The sequence below is a fragment of the Akebia trifoliata genome, chromosome 13 (assembly GCF_017979445.1).
Source record: "Akebia trifoliata isolate Shusen 1 chromosome 13, ASM1797944v1, whole genome shotgun sequence".
NCBI lineage: Eukaryota > Viridiplantae > Streptophyta > Magnoliopsida > Ranunculales > Lardizabalaceae > Akebia > Akebia trifoliata.
This window is the reverse complement of record NC_141387.1, coordinates 19,506,291-19,529,457: the sequence shown is the minus strand read 5'-3', so window position 1 is coordinate 19,529,457 and position 23,167 is coordinate 19,506,291. Positions and strand designations below refer to the sequence as shown.

General features: G+C 34.4%; 1 protein-coding gene and 2 long non-coding RNA genes across 10 annotated transcripts; 2 read left to right on the top strand and 1 right to left on the bottom strand.

Annotated features, from left to right (window-relative positions):
- Positions 1–12,213: 12,213 nt before the first annotated feature.
- On the top strand, positions 12,214–18,312 carry LOC147388057 (uncharacterized). Of its 8 annotated transcripts, none has more exons than XR_015171385.1 (5): positions 12,214–12,799; positions 15,198–15,285; positions 15,834–15,925; positions 16,449–16,547; positions 18,174–18,188. It is a non-coding gene; the product is annotated as an uncharacterized LOC147388057 (long non-coding RNA). The 8 variants fall into 8 exon arrangements; XR_015171383.1 differs by having other exon boundaries at positions 12,215–12,799; positions 16,469–16,547; XR_015171387.1 differs by lacking the exons at positions 16,449–16,547; positions 18,174–18,188 and adding an exon at positions 17,936–17,954 and having other exon boundaries at positions 12,223–12,799.
- A 6-nt stretch (positions 18,313–18,318) lies between these two features.
- Positions 18,319–20,331, top strand: LOC147388056 (uncharacterized). Its single transcript, XR_015171388.1, has 5 exons — positions 18,319–18,337; positions 18,738–18,867; positions 19,449–19,517; positions 19,608–19,736; positions 20,136–20,331. It is a non-coding gene; the product is annotated as an uncharacterized LOC147388056 (long non-coding RNA).
- Positions 20,332–21,952: 1,621 nt separating this feature from the next.
- Positions 21,953–22,930, bottom strand: LOC147388055 (major latex protein 146-like). Its single transcript, XM_086421379.1, has 2 exons — positions 22,720–22,930; positions 21,953–22,489 (listed from the first exon to the last, which is right to left on the bottom strand). Exons 1-2 carry the CDS (start codon positions 22,898–22,900, stop codon positions 22,221–22,223), a joined length of 450 nt encoding a protein of 149 aa, XP_086277505.1. The 5' UTR covers positions 22,901–22,930; the 3' UTR covers positions 21,953–22,220.
- Positions 22,931–23,167: the final 237 nt, after the last annotated feature.

Below are 23,167 nucleotides of genomic sequence, written 5' to 3'. Positions count from 1 at the left end.
AGTCCATGCAAAAAAGAAAATTTTCAAGGTTCATGCAAAAATATATATTTTGTAAATCATTTTTCCTTCCTTCTCTATTCTTTTGGAAAATATTTTTTTGGAAAATATTTTTTTTCTGAAAAACATTTTTCTTCTTTTAAAATGGGTGGGAACCCGAATTTAGAAAAAAATTTGATTTCCATTTTGATCTAAATGGCCTGGCACATTATGATTGTTGGATCAAGATAGACTGGGTCATTATGAATTATTGCAAGAAATGGATTCTTTATTGGGTTGGTGCACCCATTTTAATTTCCAAAAACAACATTTTTTATTCTTAAGGACAATCCTACACTCTGATCTCATCATTCATATCATTCACATACACTCATCAATCAAAAGGTTCCATTCAATAAACAACCTGGGAACACCCACGATAAGTTCGAATCGTGACCTACAAGGAAGGTTTTTAGACTCTAAGCTTACTACGTGCAATGCATTTTATCTGGCCACCCTTGCCCAAATACACCTATATACCTCTCGATACGTGGTGACTAGGTTTGATATACCGTATAGGTGATAATCTAAAACCTCAACTCACTTCTCTGAAGCCAAAAACAGTCAGTTTGATCTCCAGTTGAGAGGTGTCGTATGATGCTGAGCAAAGGCCCACTTAAATACCTCTCGTCTAGAATAGACATAGTCTATCCCCCTCGTACAGTAGGGTACAGCGGGGCAAGATCTCGCTTAGGCACCGATTTTGACCAAGAAGTGCAATTGATATACTTAGATTATCTTTTACATACCTATGGGTACGAGTCAAGAGTTGTAACTTTCATAAATGGTTTGGCATCGCACGAGGGGACCGACCACGTACTAGTACTATGTTGGCAATTGGGACATGTGACTGTGTGGCTCACAATAGGTCAAAGGCTAAGGTCGCTCCAGCCTGGGTGCATCAATATACCTCTCAGAATCACCTGATCAGACGGTATTGCTGCCCCAATTTGATATACCCTAAGGTACGTGACTGGAGTTGTGGTTTTCATGAATGATGTCGCGTCTCCGAAGAGATCGGGCCACTCTCTAGTGCCACGTTGGCTATAAGGGACATGCAACGTGCAATGCAATAATATAAACGTGCTAGTGGTGTATGCAAAATAGGATGGGGTGTGCCCGGGGCCTTTTCAAACACATGGGCCTAATCAGATCACTGAAACATAGATATTATAAAATATATGATCATATAACATAAATATCCAAAGCATCAAGATCATGATTAAGGCATGCACATCAGACACATATATCAATTAAGATCATGGCAGATCAGACTGGCAATCAATCAAGATATCAATAATCAATCATATCCAACATTGAAGCAGGCACAATAAATTTTTTTATTTTTATTTTTAACATGCAAGACAGATCCTTTGAGGACATAGGCTAACTTGGCAAACTTATAAGATTTCAAATTTAACTAAGAGTCATTAGGCCAACGTGGTTCGTTGCATTGATAATCAAATTCCATGGCCTTTACAATTTTGATTGGAAAAAATTTGGATCGGAAATTAAAATTCAATTTTTTTTAGATCCAAGGTTTTGAAAGTGGATGGCATTGAATTTCAAATTTAAAAATCTAAGTTTGAATGAGAGTTAATTTAAAAAAATTTCTTGAAAATTTTCCTTTAAAATTTTTCAGAATTTCGTCTGCCACATGGCGTTGGATCATCCTCTTGAATGCCACGTGGTAAGATCAATGACTCTTAATAAGAAATCTTACTAAGTTAGTATGACTAGCCCCTTTTTTATTTGTTTTTTTCTGCTGCCACCACAAAAAAATTTGTATTGCTGCCAACGCACACCCAGCACACCACACTTACAACATAGAAATTGAGTAAAAAAAATAAAAATAAAAATGTACCGCTGCCAAGTAGTACTCAGCCCTTTTAAGTTTATTTTTTTTCTTTTCTTGCTGCCACACAACACACAAATCATGACTATATGTTGCTGCCAGCACATGCAACTCACACCACCCAAACTTCACATTTTTTTTTCAATGTTGCTGCCACACACAATCATTTTTTCCTCTTTTATGTTGCTGGCAGCATACGCACACTCACACATACAAACCATATTAAGTTCTCTCACATAAAAACCCCCCCCCCCCCCTCTTTTCTTTTTTACCATTGTTACTATTACTTAACAGCACACACCTTTTGCTGTTTTTTTTTTTTTACTCACATAACACACTAAACACCTTAGGTTGACGAATAACTTCATCAGGACCTTCCACTGATTTGGTCAAATTTCCATCTGTAACCACACAGGCAATCTCCAATATTCGACCTATTTCAATGTTTAAACCAATCAAGTACAATGCTACAGATACGTTGCATTAGTGGACATGTACCCTGGATCATACGTTGAGAATTATGGTATTACGATTACCATACTAGAGGTCCTATTCTCATTGTTTTATCATATAATCAAATATCAAAATAAGACCCCATATTAAGGCCAACAATCATGCACAAAGTATGTGATCTTCTTGGAAAGAAATAGCTACCCACTGTCAAACAAGGTAATCAGACTCAAAACTGATGATGCCCATGAACCCTTTCTTCTATCTCCAAATGGCCATAAGATTGTCGAAATTGCACATCAGAATGATTGAACCAGCAAACAGTCCAACCGACCTTAACAGCTTAAGGCCTACTTCTCTTTGTCGTTGACCTGGGTGTAGCAGAACTCCTTTACTTCCTGGAGGGAAATAACAGAGTTCGCCATGGCTGAAAACTCGAACGAGAGAGAGAGAGAGAGAGAGAGGATGGGAGATGTCTCTTATTTTCTGTTGCTTCTTCTTTCTCAAGTTGAGAAGAAGATAAAATAATAAAACCTATCTTCTTTTAATGGCACACCACATACCAATTTCAAACATTAAGGGTTTAACCGTAAAAAACCGATTTTTACTGGGGGTACACCACCCTAAAAACAAAAATTTAAAACCACGAGTTGCTGCTAACAGAACCTAAAGAACCACATATTTTTTTTTGTTTTTTTTTGTTTTTGTTTTCCTTTCTTCTTGCTGTCAATGGACAGCACGACTAAAAAGAAAACAAACCTACCAACGAATCAAACACTTATTAAAGAAAAACAAATTCTTCCCTTTTTTTTATTTTTTTTAAATAAATAAATCAATAAATGTTGCTGAAACATAGATCACACCCACCTAAAATTCTTTTTATTTTTTTTTCTAAAAGAAACTACACACGTTTCTTAAGGAACAAATAAAAGAAAATAAAAAAATTCGTTGTCCAACCATTGTCATCCCATCTACAATAAAACTATCCCTTTAAAATCTCACATTATTTAGGGTCATTCTGAATGGCCCTTGATTAAACCATAAAAAACAATACATTCGATCACGGTACTCCAAGTAGAACCGAATGATTAATGATTGGGCCAACACGAATAATAAATAAAAAACTGATAAACAATCAATAAAAAGAAACTAACTAAAAAACATAAAATAAAATAAAAAAACTAGGTCATTGGCAATGTTCCCATACTTGGGGTTTTTTAAGTTTGATCCTCAATAATCCTCAATGGAGTCGCCACTGAAAGTGCCCTCGATCCGCGGGATGCGCGGATCCGTTTTTGACCTTTGAGGTTTGGGAGTCGCCACCTAGTTATTACAGTTTAGGAACCGAATAATGACTCTAAACGGATAAAAAATTAATCTACTAAAGAGAAACTGAATCCGGTGATCACATTACGGGGTTGGAAGGTGTTAGGCACCAACCCCGCCCGAGCAACTTCGGTCTTTACTTATCCCAAATAAGACTACATTGCTAACAACAAAACCTAGATAAAAAAAATAACAGAAATTTTACCTTCAATACGCAAAGATTCTATTCCCTCAGATCTGATAAAACTGCTCCTTGTACCGTACTCCTTGCTCCGTTTTGTCTCCAGATCTGATTTCTGATCTCCGAGGCAAGGTATCTCTTTCTTCGATCTGGATTCTTCGAATTTGTCATGGATTTTGAGGTGTTTTTGAAGGACTTTTAAGTGTTTTTCAAGCTAAAATCGAAGTATGGGTGTTAGGTAAGGAGTTGGGGCTTCAAAATTGGGGTTTATGGGGAGGCTAGGGAGGCTTTTTGACCTACTTCTCTTAGGATTTTTTCTTGGACACGAAAATAGGGTGTGGAGGCTCCTATTTATAAAGTTTTTTAGAAGAATTAGGGTTTGAATAGGATTTCTTTTAGGGTTTCAATTAGGGTTTTGACTTTAGTCTTATGAGATTGACTTAGTCATTAGGGTTTTAATTTAGGGTTTTGACTTTAGTCTTATAAGATTGACTTGATTAGTTTAGATTAGGGTTTTGACTTTAGTCTTATGAGATTGACTTTAATACTTTGACTTTAGTCTTTCTTGGTTGACTTTTAATATCTTGACTTTAGTCTTACTTGATTGACTTTAATTTTTAGAGAACCCCTTTTATTATATCTTTAATTCTTTGGGCCCCAAGATGGAGGGGTCCTTGAATAAATATCCTAGCAACTATCAATAATTTTGCCCGAAAGCTTGATTGATCGATTTTTTTGATTCAAAATTTTAAATTAATTTTATTAATGTTTCACTTTACATTATTTAATGGTTTATTTATTAATTTCACAAATTTTAATTATTAAAATTGTAAAACTACCATTTTGCCCTCGGAGAGGATTTTTTGCGTTTTAAGTCATTTTTCAATGTTCCAGGATGTTTTAGAATTAATTTTTTGTAAGAAATTCAATGGGAATATTGGTTTGTGTCATTTATGAAATTTTTTGTGCGAAATGGTCATGAATTTTATGAGGGGCATTTTCGTAATTTTGTCAAATTCTGTAAAAATTGGCGAAATGATTTATTTGGTTTCGATTTGTTATTTTTTGTGTTTGAATGGGTTTTCCTAACGTAGCATGGGCTCTAGGGATGTTTTAAGGTTAGGGGTATTTTGATAATTTAGTCATTTTTTAGTGATTTTTATCGTAAAGCTTCTTTTTGTCTACAAGATGATGATTTCTATGTTTTTGGGATCTTATTTTTCTAGCGTAGCGTGGTTTCTAAGGTTTTGTCAGTTCGAGATACCTCATCCGGATTTCTGAAACATATCTGGTAACAAAATAAAGTATTGGAATGAACATCCATCATTGGGAACCGTTGCGATCGGATTGACGAGTTGATTAATCAGGCGAGTGCAAAAATGGGGTGTCTACAAGTATTACCTCAATACTTACTAGGTGACGGACTCTGATTGTCTATCTGACCCACCAGATGATTCTCATTTGTGTTCTATACCTGTCTCGTCACGTTCTGAATCTGAAACTAAAAAAATGGAGAAGGAAAGGGTGAGTAACAATGGTTACCCAGTAGGAAAACAAACAATTTCTGTCAATAACATCTCCTAACATGAATGAATAGCCATACTAAATTATTTTAACAATATAAAGTTTTACAGAAAAATCTACGATTAACGGGTACATATAATCGGGGATGAGCAACTAAACATTTTAAAACTCACATTACATTCATCAGCAGTACTCACTATAACATTTTCTTTTTATACAAATCTAATTGACCAAATGAAAACATTAAACATGCATTTCATTTTATATATCAAAATAAGGTAACAAATACATAACACATACTGGTGGACTAGTGGAATTAGAGAGTTGGGATTCATGACTGAATCGCTCCAAGTCGGGACATGATATTTCCTATTCTTTATTAGCTTTTAGTTCCTGATTTTGTGGCCGATCACTGCACTTACCACACTTGGTTGACTATTTATCCAACTCAGGCTGGTCGTTTGACTTAACCGTAAGTAATTGGTCTCTTTTCGATGTATGAGAACGTTCGACTACTATAGATTATTAGTAATCACTCACTAATCATCTTCGTCTATGCCTATCAGGCGTGTATGTGATTTCTAAATATACAAACCATTCGTATACGACCCACCTTTACATTACAAGTTCACTAATAAAGATAGAGAGGAATAAACCTGGATTTTAGTTGTGACTTCGCTCTCATAGGTGTCTCATACCACGTATGAGCTTGGTAGTCCCTATCGTACATCCCAGGATAGTACACCACTCCGGATGATATGACGCACCATCCCTTCAAGCATTCACAAACAATTTAACAACTCACAAAATAGCTACATATATATATATATATATATATATAATATTTTCATTTGAAAACAAAAAAAAAATTAACAATACAAGGTTGAAAATGGATATCCAGTTTCCTACCATGCAACTATGGCCACCCGGCCTAAATAAATAACGGAACGGAAAAGTAAACAACGCCTCGCGCTAACAGAAAGTAAATAAACTTGCAACAGTAATATTATCCCTTGATATTCGTTCACCAACCTACACACAACACAATAATGTAAATGCAGATATCACCCTTCAGATGTGACTCTGACATTTTATCGTTTCATACCCTTTTTCCCTTTTTTTGATTTTTACAGTTTTCAATTTCTCAAATAAAATATCCACTTTCTGATATTCATCAACTTAATATGAGTTCATTGAATATTAAATAATTTTTCCAACTATGAAATTCATTTTTATCAATAACATTAAAAAAACACAATTTAGATTAAAACGAGGTCCGAGGAGTGCACAGAACCCAATTGATAGGAATAACCTGGTGAAATATCCTACCCACATATAATTTGTTACAAAATATAATTAACATATCAAATATGCAAATTCTAGCGTGAATTTGAAATAACGAAAAAGAATTATATATTTTAGAAATATATAACAAATTTTCGATAAAATCCAAACTGCAATTTTCATAAATCTACGGTTACCGATAGAGATTAAGAGTCATTACAATCTCTGTGCGAAAGGATCGAAGCGCGTGTGCGAAAATCTAGACGATTAGCACGAAAATTCTGGTGGATCAAAACTTCGAAACGACTGATTTTTGAATTTGTGTAGACACCCCATTTTTGCACTCGCCTGATTAATCAACCCGTCAACCCGATCGCAATGATTCCCAATGATGGATATTTATTCCATTACTTTATTTTGTTACCAGAAATATTTCAGAAATCCGGATGAGGTATCTCGAACTGACAAAACTGCAGAAACCACGCTACACTAGGAAAATATAACTCTAAAAGCTTAGAAATCATCATTTTTCAGACAAAAAGAAGCTTCACGATAAAAGTCACTAAAAAATTACCAAATTATCAAAATACCCCTAACCTTAAAATATCCCTAGAGCCTACATTACGCTTAGGAAAACCCATTCAAACACATAAAACAACAAATCGAAATCAAATAAATCATTTCACTAATTTTCATAGAATTTGACAAAATTATGAAAATACCCCTCATAAAGTTCACAATCATTTCACACAAAAAACTTTATAAATGACACAAACCAATATTTCCATTGAATTCTTTATGAAAAATTATTTCTAAAACATCTTAGAACATTAAAAACCGACTTAAAACGCGAAAAATCCTCTCTTGGGGTAATTAAAGTGAAACATTAATGAAATTAATTTAAAATTTTGAACTAAAAAATCGATCAATCAGACAAAATTGTTGAGGGTTCGCAAGATATTTCTTTAAGGACCCCTCCATTTGGGGGTCCAAAGAATTAAAAATATAATAGAGGGGGGTTCTCCAAAAAATTAAAGTCAACCAAGCAAGACTAAAATCAAGGTATTAAAGTCAATCAAATAAGACTAAAGTCAAAATCTTAAAGTCAATCAATTAAGACTAAAGTCAAGGTATTAAAGTCAATCAAATAAGATCAAAAGTCAAAATCCTAATAGAGTTCTAATTAAATAATAACTCTATAGAGTTCTAACTAAAATATAACTCTACCTAAAACAAGTTTAATTAAAATACAATTCTACCTAAAACAATTCTAACTAAAATACAACTCTAACTAAAAAAACTCTAATTAAACACTAATTCTATCTAAATCAACCCTTAAAAACATCTATAAATAGGGGTCCTCACACCCTATTTTCGTATCAAATCATAAACCCTAAGAAAAGTAGGTCAAAAAGCCCCTTAGCCTCCCATAAACCCTAGTTTTGAAGCCCCAACTCCTTACCTAACATCCCTTCTTCGATTTTAGCCTAAAAAACACCTAAACGCCCTTCAAAAATACCCCAAAATTCATAACAAACTCGAAGAATCCAGATCAGAAAAAAAAAAATACCTTGCCTCGAAGATCAGAAATCAAATCCGGAGACAGAACGAAGCAAGGAGTACGGTACAAGGAGCAATTTTTGTCAGATCTGAGGAAACAAGGTCTTTGCTATCGGAAAGGTATAACTTCTTACTTTTTTTTTATTTTCTAGGTTTTTTTTAGCAATGTAATTTATTTGGAAAGTTAGTAGAGATCGGCTTTGGCTGGGCGGGGTTGGTGCCTAACACCTTCCAACCCCGTAACTTGATCCCCAAACCTTTTTTTTCTCTTTCGTAGATTAGTAAAGTTTACCTTTCTTAGAGTCAGTTTGGTTCCTAGACCTTTATAACTAGGTGGCGACTCCCAAACCTCAAGGGTCAAAAGCGGATCCGTGCACCCCACGGATTGAGGGCGCTTTCAATTTGACCCGGTGGTTTCGAAGATCTTGACACCGTCGTCCTTTCTCCTTTCTACGACGGATGACGATTTTACTTCGAAATAGATGAAATCTGAAGTCGAAGTTATGAAACCCCCGTATATATATATACGACTGATTTTTGACGATACGGGATGAAAATTGAGAGAAAACAGAAGGAACTTGAGTGAATTTTGTAGAGAACGAGGCTACGGACCTTTTTCCCTTTTGTACCGGAAGTCAACGGCAACCTGTTTACGATGAATCCGAGGTTGAAAATTAGAGAAAAAATAATTTTTTTTAAAAACAAGTCGGCTGATTTTTTACACATGAGAATGATGATGAATAGTAAAAAAAAAATTAAAAAATTTATTTATATAAAGTCTTGGGAAGAAATCGGTATTTTGCCTATTGTTTCGATCGACGATAACTTAACCATCCGGACTCCAAAAGTGACGAATGAATACTCTATTCTGTATAATTTTTCATTTCAAATTTAATGGTGTGATTAATTTTTATAAATTTTATCTCTAACAAAAATTTACATTTTTGGCCCAATGGGATCCTAAAATTGATGTCGTTTTCGTTTTTGACGATAATTCAACTTTTTGATCTCCAAAAATAACAAGTAAATAGTCTATTTTTTATAATTTTTTCGTTACGAATCTAATGGTATAATCGAATCTTAACAATTCTAGATCTAGAAAAAAGTCATTATTTTCGTATGGTCCGACTCGGTAATCGAGGATTTTTATAATTTTTTTGTTCGAATTTGCATTTGAGCGTGCTTATAGGCTAAAGCATGCTTTTCGATAATTTTGAATCTAATGGTGAGGTTAGATTCCATTAAAATTGATCAGAAACATCCTAAAATTTTACCCCTAAGTTTCACTTTCAAGATTTTCTCAAAATTCTATTATTTATTTTTCCTTGAGATACGAATCAAAAACTCGGGGTTTTACATGTATTTTGGGTAATGTCCTTTCATCAGCTTATGAAAAATAAAAGATGGTCCCTAGATGATTGTTATTGTTCATAAAAAGGGATTTTCTCTTTGCAAAGAAAGTATGTGAGAAAACATTAAGTCTCTATGTATATATCTTTCTTCTTGTAAAATCTAGATGGCCAATGCTCTTGAGGGTGATTTTCACATTGCAATCACGAGCTTGTGACAACAAGTGTGAGATTGATTTCTTGTTTGGATTCTGATTAGAATTTGGTGTAAAGATTTGGTGACTTTCACTAGAGAGTTGGTGGTAAGCATCAACCTCTATACTTATAATTTCTTATTTTATTAGTGGATTTCTACTTGTCGACTTGCTCATGGATGTAACACTATTGTAAGTGAACCATGTATATCTTGCTTTGTGGTTGTGTTATTTTATTTTCTTTCTTTATTGTTACTTGTAATATCCTTGCAAAACATTCTTGGAGTTTGGTTGTTAGAATTGATTGACTTGTTGTTAGAAGGGATTAATTCAAATAATCAAATTTTCATGTGTGGCTAGGGATTTAGCCACGATAATATATTTCTAATTTTCACCAAATCTAAATCTAGAGGGGTCATTATTCTAATTTTGTATTTTTATTTAATTTTACCTCGGTAAGAAATTAAAACTTGGAAAAGGATGAAACATTACAAGAGTGGTCTGTAATTATAAAATATATAGATGTGATAACATAACAACAATACTTTTAATAATCTTTTTTTTAAGTGGTATTAGATGGATTTGTGCCGACAAACCAACAGTTATGTTTCAATACATAGACTATCGACCATAAGCTTTGGGTCCAACCCCAATAGGAATCATAGAAAATTTTTTATGTTAATTTAAATTCACCATGTAATGAGCAGGACGACAAATATTTTATGTGCATACATTTTGAGTCTATTGACAAACTCTAAATTGGTGGGTGGGTGACATTAATTACACTAAGGGATTTTAAATTTGGTGTATGGGCGAGTTCATATATTTAATCAGAACTAGCACCACGGCTCATTTCAAATTTCACGTGGAACGATATGGGAGGAAGACTATCTAATGACCTAAAAAGAAGGTTACAAGAGTAATTGTTGCCCCAAAGTGTAGTGAAATCTACCACAAAGAAGGTCTGCAAGCGATGTCAACTTCAGTGCATGTTGGTGTTTTACACCTATATGCATTTGGGAAAAAACAATGAATGTAGGGGGTGAACAACCCCAAATATTAAAAGAAATATATCATTAAATATTAATTAGTAATTAATCATTGGGGTCGAAAGGAAACATACGTCTTTCTCAAGGTGATAACTAATGCATATTGATGAAGACGTGAGAATTGGAATATCTTTCACACTAGATTTATTAAGATCTAATATTTTCAACGAAATGCGCTCAAGATGATTAATTAACACAAATGTTCTTTTGATAAAAACATAGAATAGGAGTGTCAACTATGAGCATGTTACATAATTCACCCTAAGGTAGAAAGTTTTGTTTTATTTTCTACATTAGCATCTCAGCATTGTGTTTCCTTGATCATAAAATAAGTAGTTGAGAATTAAATATAAAATCAAAGTCAATGAAAAATTGACTTACAAGATTAGAGTGTTGTTTTAAATATTAGGAACAAAAGACTGCATATGTAATTTCTAGAACTATTGAAAGAGATGGAATCTGATTAATTGGTAACAATAGAATACGATAAAACGCATGTGCTTAATCCTGTTATAAGCTTGATTATGTCTTAATCAATTTTAATTATTGGGAATGTCAAACCCCTTACTAACATTGTTGTAGGCATCAAAAGTTTGGGGAGCCCTTTACAAATTTTATTAATAAAAATGAAGTCCCTAAAGTTATAAATGGGCCTCGCATCCAAATTGAGTCCTCTAACTATGAACGTGCCTCCTACAAATTCCTGGGTTTTCAATTTTTGCAGATAAAACTCATAATCAAATAGTTCCAAGTGATCCATATAAAATATTGGGCCTTACACACAAATAAATGAGTTTAAGCCCACTAACAATCCATATAATCCCTAAAATTGGATTTGGACAAGGTTAACATTTAAATAAGCCAATCAATTCTTCTCCACCAATAAAGAGCAAAGCCCGGAGTGAAAAAAATCTACAGATGCCTAAGAAAATCAAACACAAAAACATAAAATTTCATACAATAATCACTAATCTTTCTATAAAAATTAATTAGTTTATACATAAAAATCACTAATATAAGTCCTAACTCCTAAAACAATTCATAAATATATGTATAGGGTCACGTTCAAGGGCCAACTTTTTGGCAAAACATTTTTCAAAAAACATGAGTTAGAAGTTTTGGAATGGGCTGATTTTTGGTGAGGAGATCATCATCACCAAAATCATCCCATTCCAAAACTTCTAACCCCATCAAAAATAGTTTACAAAAAATGGACGGTCCACCGATTTTTCAACTTGTAAACATGGGTTGGAAGTTTTGGATGGGCCTGATTTTTGGCGAGGACGATCTCCTCACCGTAGAGATCATCCTCACCAAAATCAGCCCATTTGCAAAGTTCTAACTCATGTTTTTGAAAAATGTTTTGCAAAAAGTTGGCCTTGAACGTACCCTCACTACGTGAAAAAACGAAATTTTAACCAAAAAAATCGATGGGCCTGGCCTGTCAAATTTTAATACCAAAATTCCGCGGCCCTCGGACCACGTTTCCCATCCTCGCTCGATCTCACTCTCTCATTGTCTGTCTCTCGATCTCATCTCTTTCTCTGTCTCTGTCTCTCTCACAGTCTCTCTCTCTCACTCTCTCGATCTCATCTCACTCTCTCTCACAGTCTCTCTCGATCTCATCTCACTCTCTCTCTCTCTCAGTCTCTCTCTGTCTTTGTCTCACAGTTTCTCTCGATCGATCGACCTTGCTCTTTATATCTCTCTATCTCCATCGATCGACCTCTTCATCTCTTTCTCACAGTCGCTCTCTTGATCGATCCACCTCTCCATCTCTCTCTCTCTCACAGTTTCTCCCTCGATCGATTTCTCTTTCGATCTGTCTCCCTCGATAGATCTCTCTCACTTCCATATCTTTCTGACGTAATCGCAATTAGATTTGAAGTCTCTAGGGTTTCGATTTCTCTCACGCAGTCGGATTGAACTCTCTAAGGTTTCGATTTTGTCACAATCCGTTGTCTTAGATTGGAAGCTGAGTTTCTGCTAAGGTATTCTCACTTTTCTAGGTATGATCGACTGTAAATTCGATGATGATTTGTTGGTTTACTAGTGCGTCTTACGATTAAATCTATCTTCGATTATTTTAGTGATTCATTTTGTATTATTTTGATGGTTTTAATGGTGGATTCTATGAGGATTATGAGAGTTTGGATATGAAATTGTGAGATTATTCTGTTTTGTTGAGGTTTTGAAGGTATATGAAGTGGAAAGTTGGGTTTTTGGTTAATTTTTGTCGTACAATGAACATCTTTTAGTGTTTTCAGGTGTTTGTTGATCTTCTAAAGCAATTGGTTTGATTCTATTTTTTGTTTCTGTGAAATTGGTTTCCAAATGTTGAATTAGATGGTCAGATTCTTGAGAAATTATAGCCATGTAGATTGTAGATTGGAATTTTGCTATAGGTTTCATCAAAGTGTATAATCTGCCTGATTTCATGGATAAAAGAGAATAAAAAGAACTGTTGGGGGTAAAAATATATAATTTTTTATTCCCTTGTTAGTCTTCTTTAATGGACACACGTACACACACACACATATTGATTTTATAATTGAAGGTATGGATTAAATGAAATCATTTTTCAAATAAGGATGTAATTATCCTTGTTAATTGATATTGTAAGTTTTTTATTTTGAGTGAAAGCTCTTGGTTTGTTAGGAGATTAAGATTTGATCCTCTTGACCGGAAAAAAAATCCAATTGATCACTTTTTGTTCCTTGAATTTTTTTTCTTTTTCTCTATTTGAGTTTAAGAGACTTGTGGCCTTCATTGCAGTGCAAACTTGAATTGCTTTGTATTTTGACTTAACACATAAAGCAAGCAAATGGGTGGTGGTTGATATGAGATTAATTCCCAATAAGCAAATGCCATTGTTCACCCAATATTGTATAGAGTATGGATGATGTTGATGTAGTTTTCAAAATTCAGTTCACTATGTTTTCTGTATGTAATTGCCTTCTACTAGGAAGAACTATATATATTCTGCCTGGAGCTAAGGTAACTTGCCTCTCTCTCTCTCTCTTGTCCTTTTTTGTGTCTCCCATTTGATACAAGTTGTCCCAATGGACTTTGTGATGTGGGATTCTGCAGTCCCTGATCTCTTATATATTTCCTTTACAAGTGGATTAGTCATAGGAAACCAGCATTTGTTCTTGAAAAAAATTCAATTTAGTCATACGAGTAGTTATTATGTTGTTAAGCTTCACTTTAAATCTTTCACACTTTTTTCAACTGATAGTTAAACAACTTTGAGAGAAATTTTCCTAACAAGATCAAACAGCTCCCCTTGGATAGACATTTTGACATCAACAATGTCAAAGGGGTATCTTTCTCTGCTCTTTATCTATTTGTTTTCTATGTATTCTATATATATATATATCACAACATATATATCAGCACAAATTGAACATTTTGTATTGCACATTTCACCCTTAACCTTGAGTTCATTTCTCATAGGACTAGGAGTTCTGTTTGTTGATTTTTGGAGAGGAAACCATCCTCTCGAAAAAAAAACCCAACACTTCTAACCTTGTGACTGCCTATTTCACCTTCAATTTTTTAAAATAGCTCATTGTAACATATCAAACATATAATTTAAAAGAATCTGGACTATTGAAATCCTAATCTACTTTAAGTTCACAATTGATGAGGTTGATAAGTTTAAGAATGAGCTGATATTTGTGATGGAAGTGACCTTCTTAGTGAGGAGAATATTCTCACTAAAAATCAGCCTTGTGAACCAGTCTGTAGTACCCTATGAGATTTTCAGGGAAAACGACACCAGATGATTCTTCCTAGCCTCTAAGTGTGTCACTTGTTTTCCATGACTCCATACATTGGAATGTTTTTGAATTTTCCTCAGGTTTCCTCTTTTAAGTTTAAATTGGTTGTTATTGTTTTGTTTCTTGTGCACAACATTTACTAACTTATATGCTCAAGTGAGATGTCATAGTTTGGGAAAATGGATCATGGGTATTTGGTGCTTTTTGAAACATAAAATGTTTCGTTGAATTATTTTTAGTTATTTACATGATCTAATGAGTACTCTAATTGTGATGATAGTCCAATATGCGAATTTTGGTTACTGGGGGCGCCGGATTCATTGGTTCTCACCTAGTGGATAGATTGATGGAAAATGAAAAAATGAGATACTCTTAATTTTCTTTATTTTCATAATTATTTTCTTTGTTTGATTGTTATATATCACCCAAGTGTTGGGTGATATCACTCCCGCATAAAATATTTAGGTAAATAAAAAATAAAACTTGTAGTATGCAAATACTAATGCCAAAAAAGTAGGTAGATGAGTTGATATGTGTCTAATCTTTTAGACAAATGGAGTATCTTTCTTCCATAAGATTTATAGTAGGGGTCTGTCTTCTTTCGCAGGTTATTGTTGCTGATAACTACTTCACTGGCTCAAAGGACAACCTCAAAAAATGGATTGGTCATCCAAGATTTGAGCTTATTCGGCATGGTACTTCCTTCTCTTAACTTATATTTCACTGTACAAAATAGCATATCACATCCAGTTAGAGTATATGCTTTAGTTGTGGTGCCAATCTTATCTTACAAATACAAACATTCCATCATCATATTCTTCTTTTTCTTCTATTGGTAGAATGATGCAGAGGAATAAAAGTGCATTTAAAATTCAGTTTTATTTAGATTCACTTCAAAAAGATTAAATTAAACTTAGCTGGTGAATAAGAAGATACATGTTCCCACTACGTTTTAACTTTCGTAAATGGTTTTGAGGGATAAATCATCTAGGTTGGATCTAGCAATTCTCTAGAGCTATTTTCTCTGGATTTATTAATGTTTTGTACTTCCTGCTTCTTGTTATTATGTTTCGCTCAAAATGGTTTACTTATATCCTCTACTGTCTTCACCCAAATTCGTGTCATTGTAAGGGGTTTTTTTTCATCCTTATGTCTCGAGTTTCAGGAATTTTTCTTAAGGTGAATGATTATTTTCTTAATTTTTGCTCATCCCTTGATAATTTTGTATTTACTCTTCTTGTAGACATCACAGAGCCACTGTTAATAGAAGTTGATAAGATATACCATCTTGCTTGCCCTGTTTCCCCAATTTTCTACAAATATAATGCTGTAAAGGTACGCATTTATGTATTTTCTCTTGTACACGAAATGCTAACCCTCTCTAGTTTCCAAATTTAAGCCACATGATTCTATTTCACAGCTCTGTCAGTGCATACATCTTTTGCTGCAATATTGATTCTTACTTGCAGTAGACTATTTGTTTTTATTTTTTATTTTATTTAATTTTTTGCATGGTGGTGAATTCTGCCTTCCTTTACCACTTTTATGATAAATGTAAATTTCTGTCTTTTGCAAGCATCTTTGTGCCTGTGTAGTGTATCATCCAATTTTGATAATGTTGTTGACATGTTACTTCACCCATTTATAAGGATCATAGTATTGAATTTCGACATATTTCCACAAAATATTCTGAACTATTTCCACTTCCACAAGGGCCAATATCAAATTTAGCTGATAGTTTATTTTTGTATACATTTCAATGGCAATCACTATTATTCATGAAATATCTAGGTGAACAGTAAATTTTGACAGAAATGATCAAATTCAGGTATAATGATGTGTTGTCTTGACATTGAAGGATACTATGATGTGTTGCAGGAGTTAGGAGTTGCTATGATGAGGGGAAGCGTGTAGCTGAAAACTTTGATGTTTGATTATCATAGGCAGCATGGCATTGGTAACATAACATTAATTATTTGCTACTTCTGTGGTGTCTATAGTTGCAGTTAATTATTTGCTAGCCCCCGTGTACTTATCATTTCTTCCCCCTACAAATACAATAGGCACTATTTTTTCTTTTGTGTGTGTGTAAGCATGTTTTTAATGATAGAAAAAGTATGATGGGAAATGAACGCAGGTGTATGCTATCCTGCTTGCCCTTAACACAACTTCTAGCCCAATTACCAAAACGTGTGGAAAAGGTTTTTTGTTTTTGTTTTTGTGGCACCAAGTGGTACCTGTCTTTGGAAGCAGAGTTGAAAGCCAAACTTGGCAATTTACAGAAGTTGCTATATCTATTCATGTTTGGAATGCACCACTTAATATAGTTGTAGCTCTCCAACGTCTTTGAGAGTAATAATCCAATGAGTCTAAATTGACCAAAGTCATGGAGTTTTAAGAGTTCTCTACAACTCCAATTTACATTGGATTTGTAATTAAACCAGTTCAATTTTCAGAACTCAGAGTAGTACAATTTTTATTAATTTTTCAGAACTCACAAGTACAACCTTGAGGAATCAGACATATCCTCAGTGCTCTTTGTTGCCTTGTCTCATTGGGTGGAAAGTGAGTCCTATTAACAGGGCACTGGCCATTCAATTTTGAAAGAATCTAAAATATGCTTTTTAGACATACTCTGAGCAAAACAATGGGGACGCATTGATGGTGTCTTTTATCAGTCAAATACATCAATAGGTCTCTAATTCTGAAACATGGAACCAAATCTCCCCATTTATATACACTTCAAAATCCATGAAACCATTTCCCATGGATGTACCACAGTCGGCTTTGCATGGATAAATTAGGACTGGTAAATACCAATGTAGATGATACAAGAAGAGAAATTGGATTAGTATCTTTCTTCTGGGAAATTAACTGCTACTGACCACCCCTTCCCAGTTTCCCCAAAGAAATGTGGGCTAAGATTTTTGCACGCTAGGCTTAACCTTTGCTGAGAAGCCTCTCTCAACCATTTCATTGAGAAAATGTGTTGCCTTAGGGATAGCATTATTTTGGATCAATCCTTGAACCATGATATTGAATGTAACATCATTTGGAATAGAACCCTTCTTTTCCATTGTCATGAACAAATCTTCAGCTTCTTTCAACATTCCTCCCTTAAGAAAACCGTTGAGCATTGTGGTATATGTTATAGTGTTAGGTCGAAGATCTTTGGTTGAAAGATTGCAAAAGAATTCCTTTGCCGCATTTATGTTCCCAGTTTTGCATAAATTATCTATAATGATGTCGTAAGTTACAATATCAGCTTTCAATCCATCACACTAAGAACTTTCAATGATCCTTCTAATGGATACCTTGTAGATGATGTGTGTGTGTTTGGAGTAGAGGTTTTTGTCTGCAAGGAAAGAAGTAGAGGCGTAGGAGAGTGTCTCTCGATGATAAAGGGAGCTAGAACTAGTAAGCACACTTGGAAGATTGATAACCTTTTAGATGAAAAAAGATTTAAGCAACGCCATTTGGAGTCTGAAGCATTCATGGCTGGAAATCACGAATGGTATACATACATACATATTAGTACTATTTAATTTAATTTGTTTGCAATTAATTGGTATATATTTTGTAGGAAGATTGAGCTCTATCCAAATGGACATGGTGAGGGAAATGGAAATAGTGTTTCTATGTTTTCAGCTTTGGTTGATTCATCAAGACATTCTGTTGGTAGAAAACTGCTTGTGGATTTCACCTTGAGCCTAACGGACTGAAACCTGAAGAAACGACAAGCTAGTGGTAAGTATATGCATAGATCGTTGTACATGTTTTAAAACTCATCGATCTAAATTGAGTAAAGTCACAAGTTGATTTTTATGAGTCAAATAATTGTAAGCTTTGTTTTTAAGTTGATTTTTATGAGTCAAAAATCCTTAAACACTAGTCTCAATTTTACTCTCTGTTCTATGGGTGCTTGATTATAGCTATAGCTGCACCACCAGCCCCCAATTTTACTTGTTCAATTAATGGTGTTATTAGTGATGTTTATGTGATTGGGTTTGGTCCAATTCCAGTAATTGATGGCTTAGGGAAGTGTAATGTTAGTGTTTTGGTTCCAGTTCTTCTATCATCTTTTGAGGCACTTAGGAGCAATGAATCTAGTCTGGGTGAGGTTCTAAACCAAGGGTTTGATGTGCAGTGGTTCATGAACAAAACATTTTCTAGGGATTGCATCGAATCTGGAGGACATTGTGGCTACAATTGGACTTCAAATGAACCGATTTGTTTTTGCAACGATGAAGCTTATTTAACGACTTGTCCTGCCTCAGGTACACATCTTAAAACTTAAACTTCGTGTGATGATTCTCTTTTTCTTAGTTCTTAAACTTCTGAAATCTGAATCGTATGGTTTTAAAACCTAACTTTCCGAATTCCTAATCGGATTGTCAATCCCCGATGTCTTTTAATTCCAATCGTTGTCATCATAGGAACGGGACAGTGTTGTGGATCGGGAGTCACCCAAAGTCGCACGCACACGTAGTCAAAGTTCAAGTAGTGCTTGCTGTCCATATATTTTTTTAATATTTATTGTTCTAAAGCAAGCAACACGGGTTCCCAATTTTTTACGCAAAGGAGATTAGTTGGTTACAGTGTTCCTATATCATTGGTTTTTGGGCCAGCATATGAATTACCTATTTCATAGAGCTATTTGCATACATCACTTTTTCGTTAAATTTTTTTTTCCTGCTTTAGTGGGAATGCTTTTCATGTAATAGTCATTAATGTCTGTTCTCAAATCCTGTCCTAGTTTAAATAAGTATCATTATTTCTTGCTTGTTCACAGCAACAATTTGACCAGAGAGTGTAAATGTTGAAGCCGATTTTTTTTCTTCTGTTATTAATGTTTCAGGTGTCATATTTTTTCAAAAACCGTGATGTTACAGATATAGTGATCTTCAAGGCTCCCCCAGGCCTGCAGGTACAATATGCAACTTTACTATGCAGCCTTATTCGTGCGATATATGTGATAAAGCCCTTCGAAATGACATCATTCAGTTACTTTGTGCAGGAAAATGGTTTTGATGTGTTGATCAAAAGAATTGTAGCCAAGGCAGGAGATTGTGTTGAAGTGAGCTTTCCCCTCCAAATATAAGCTACCACTTTTACTCTGGAAGATCCTTTTGTTTTACTCTTTTTGGTAATGGGTTCCACTTCTCTGCATGTCCATCACTTGTAATTTCAGCCCACATTCTTGAACTACTTGAAATAAGTCCCTGTAAGCACTCCAATCATATTGCTTAGGACCCTTAGCTTCTATTACACCCCACCACACATCTTCCATGACCCCATCAACATCTACCCCTCTAAGTTGCTTGAGTTGTTTCTCAATTTCGTCTTTGTTTTCAAAAACATTATCAACTGTCACCACACCCAACTATTCCACAACACCCAATAACATAACCAAAACAAAACAAAAAAACATGACAACATTAGTATTTGATGATATATGTTCATGACCAACCTTAGCATATAGTAAATATTAAATGCTTATGTTCCAAAGTTTAAATGATACTTACTGGTAACATGACAAATACAGGGACATAATTAGCCAACATGCTGTCTTTCTGAGTGAGTAATGTTGGTGCCTGCATTTTTTTGAAGAAAGAAAGAAAATGGTCTTTAGCTCTTGGGGGGTTTCCTTTGTGAGAATAGCAATGGAGATGCTAAGCTTTGCTGAATCAACATTGCTTTATAATGTTGGAGGCAATCATCATCAGGTAGATACCCTTATCTTCAGGACAGAGACCTTTACTGTAGCACATAGATTTGCTTTAATGAGACGTTCCAAATTTGTTCATTGTTTCTTATTTTAGGCACATTTTCTTAATCAATCATAACGAGTTTATCATTCTTTGTGTTGTGCAAATTTTCGCATTGTTCCTTGGGCCAAAGAAGGAGCACAAGTACAGGATTTACTGGAAATTTTACCACCATATTGTTGGATACTCCATCCTTGTTCTTGGTATCGTCAATTGTTTGTGTTTTGTGTTCTAAATTAAATCAGGAGTGTGACATAAATAGTTGTATACATATCATATACTGTTTTATTGTCAGTTATTTGTAGCTTCGACAGAATTTTCGATCTTAATAAAGAGGTTTACATGTATATTAATTTTCGATCTTTTGTTTTTTCTTTTTCTGATTTTTTTTTTATATTATTTTGTTCATTGTGATTGGTGAATTAGAGGACCGTGTTATTGTTTGTTAAACCTCCAAATTTGACGGTCATACTCTATGGATTTTTTTTTGTTTTTTTAAAGTCCATTCTCCAATAATTTGATAGTTCAGGGCCGTCAAAAAAAAAATTCTACAAGAGAATATTTGACGGGCATATTTGACAGGAGGGTCCGTCAAATTTCTCAAAATTTGACGGGCTAAGACCGTCAAATATGAGCCTTTTTCACATAGTGCCTATATATATATATATATATATAGTTATTGCACAGGGATTTAATTCTCGGTTTGGTTTGGTTATATACAAGCTTAATCCATGAACCGAACCAAATTGATCAGTTGTCCATTTTCGTAACCCGGAACTAAATCGCGACTTGTCCCAAACCGAACAAAACCACCCCAAAGTATCAGTTTGATTCGATTCTTTGTTTGTACCTACCAAGTGACACCTAGTACTTTTGGCGTGTTGGTACTTCAAAGTTATTTCCACATCTAGGGTTTAATATTAAAAGAGGAGGCCATGGTAATGGGCTATCTAACAGCCCGAGAAGAGTGAGTTTCCGTTACTTGATCGAACAACCCACAATTCCGTTATTTCAACTACATCAAATGATCTTTCGAATTGGTCAAGACTCTCCAGTTTATGGCCGCTTCTCTATGGTACCAGTTGTTGCTTCATTGAATTTGCTTCATTAATAGGCTCTCGATTCGACTTTGATCGTTATGGACTGGTACCAAGATCGAGTCCTAGGCAAGCGGACCTAATTTTAACAGCCCGCACCCACTTGTGAACTCCAAAAGAAGTGTATCAAAATGAAAGTCACTGCAAAGCGGATCAGCACAAAGGTTGAACAGAAACGGACAGTACTTGAAAAAGGTGGTAAATTCGATGGACCTTGCCGTAAAATTTATCCATTTTTACACGTAGTATTTAAAAGGGTTGCGTCGAATTTACCCCTGTTCTCACATAGGGAATGGTCTCAAACTTTTCTAATTGAACTCAAATGAAGTACAAATTTCATCTATAAGAACATCCAATTTCTTTGTAATCCCTAGAAATATACCCCCATCTCAGTTGTATTTTTTATGCCTCTTCATACTAGGAGTTTCTTATTAACTACATATTTTCATTTTTATTTATTGATTATTATTTTTTAAAGCAAACAAGGAAATATTATAAAATAAAATAATTTACATTGCAAAGGGAGCATACCACCCTTGGAATACATAACTTGAATCCCAGAAATCCCTATCATATCTTAAACACAAGCCTTATTTATAGAAGGGCATCACCACCATAGAGAAGAACACACTACAACCACTCCATTTAGGAGCATGAAAGCTCCTACATATAAGCTTCTACAAACATAGATTAATTATATATGAAAGCACCACATCTTTTTATTACAAAACCCACATCGTCATTGTCATTGGTTGAGACTTATTTTTATTTCTTTGCAGCATGAGCGCCGATGCCCTTGCAGACCTTAGCGAACAAATCCATATAGTGATGAGGAGTCGGGACCTCATCATGTACATTATCAAATTCCACAGCCCACCCGACAATGCACCCGTCACCTTTTGGAGTCACATGAATTTCTAAATTGAAACAGTCGTAATGATTCTTGAGATCTCCTTCCATGGCACTAAAAACCATTGACCTTTTTTCGTCATCAATGGATGTGGTCTTCTCTTTGACAAACAAAAGTTCATCTCCTGTGATCAAATAACCAAAGTCAAGCCATAGAAGTTTAAAATCTAATAAAAATTATGGAAGAACTTGGCACGTCAACTTTTATCAACTAAGCTAGTTAGCACCTGGCCACAATATTACCTTTACATACTCAAATAAATTTAAAAAAAAAAAAAACAAAACAGAAGAAAAATAAATTGTTGGTTTATTTGATCACTTAAGTAGGGTAGACCTTGATTTAGTGTCATCTTACCTAGGACATATTTCCACAGCCTGACAGTGCCCAAACTCTTTCCATCTCCTTCAATTATTTGAATACTCTTGTAAATCTCCGGATGGATCTTTGTGAGGTCCAAGAGATTGTGCTTAATAAACCGATAGTACTTGTCTGCAGGGCAGTTGACATCTAATTTGATCTCAAATTTATGAGCCATTATCTTTGGATATCTATCAAATTGTTCCTGAGGTGCATATATATAATAGAGCTTTAGTTAAATTTATGGGTGAAGGAGATAAGGTTGAAAATAAAAAATGAATATTATTATAATGGACCCCAAATATCAAAATGAATCATTACTCTTAAGTGGAAAATTTGTTTCTTTGTGATGATTAGCTCAACTATCCATTTCACCTAATCAATGTAATACATCTTATATCTTTCAAATAAATTAAAATATTTCACGTGCTCAATTTGTAATATA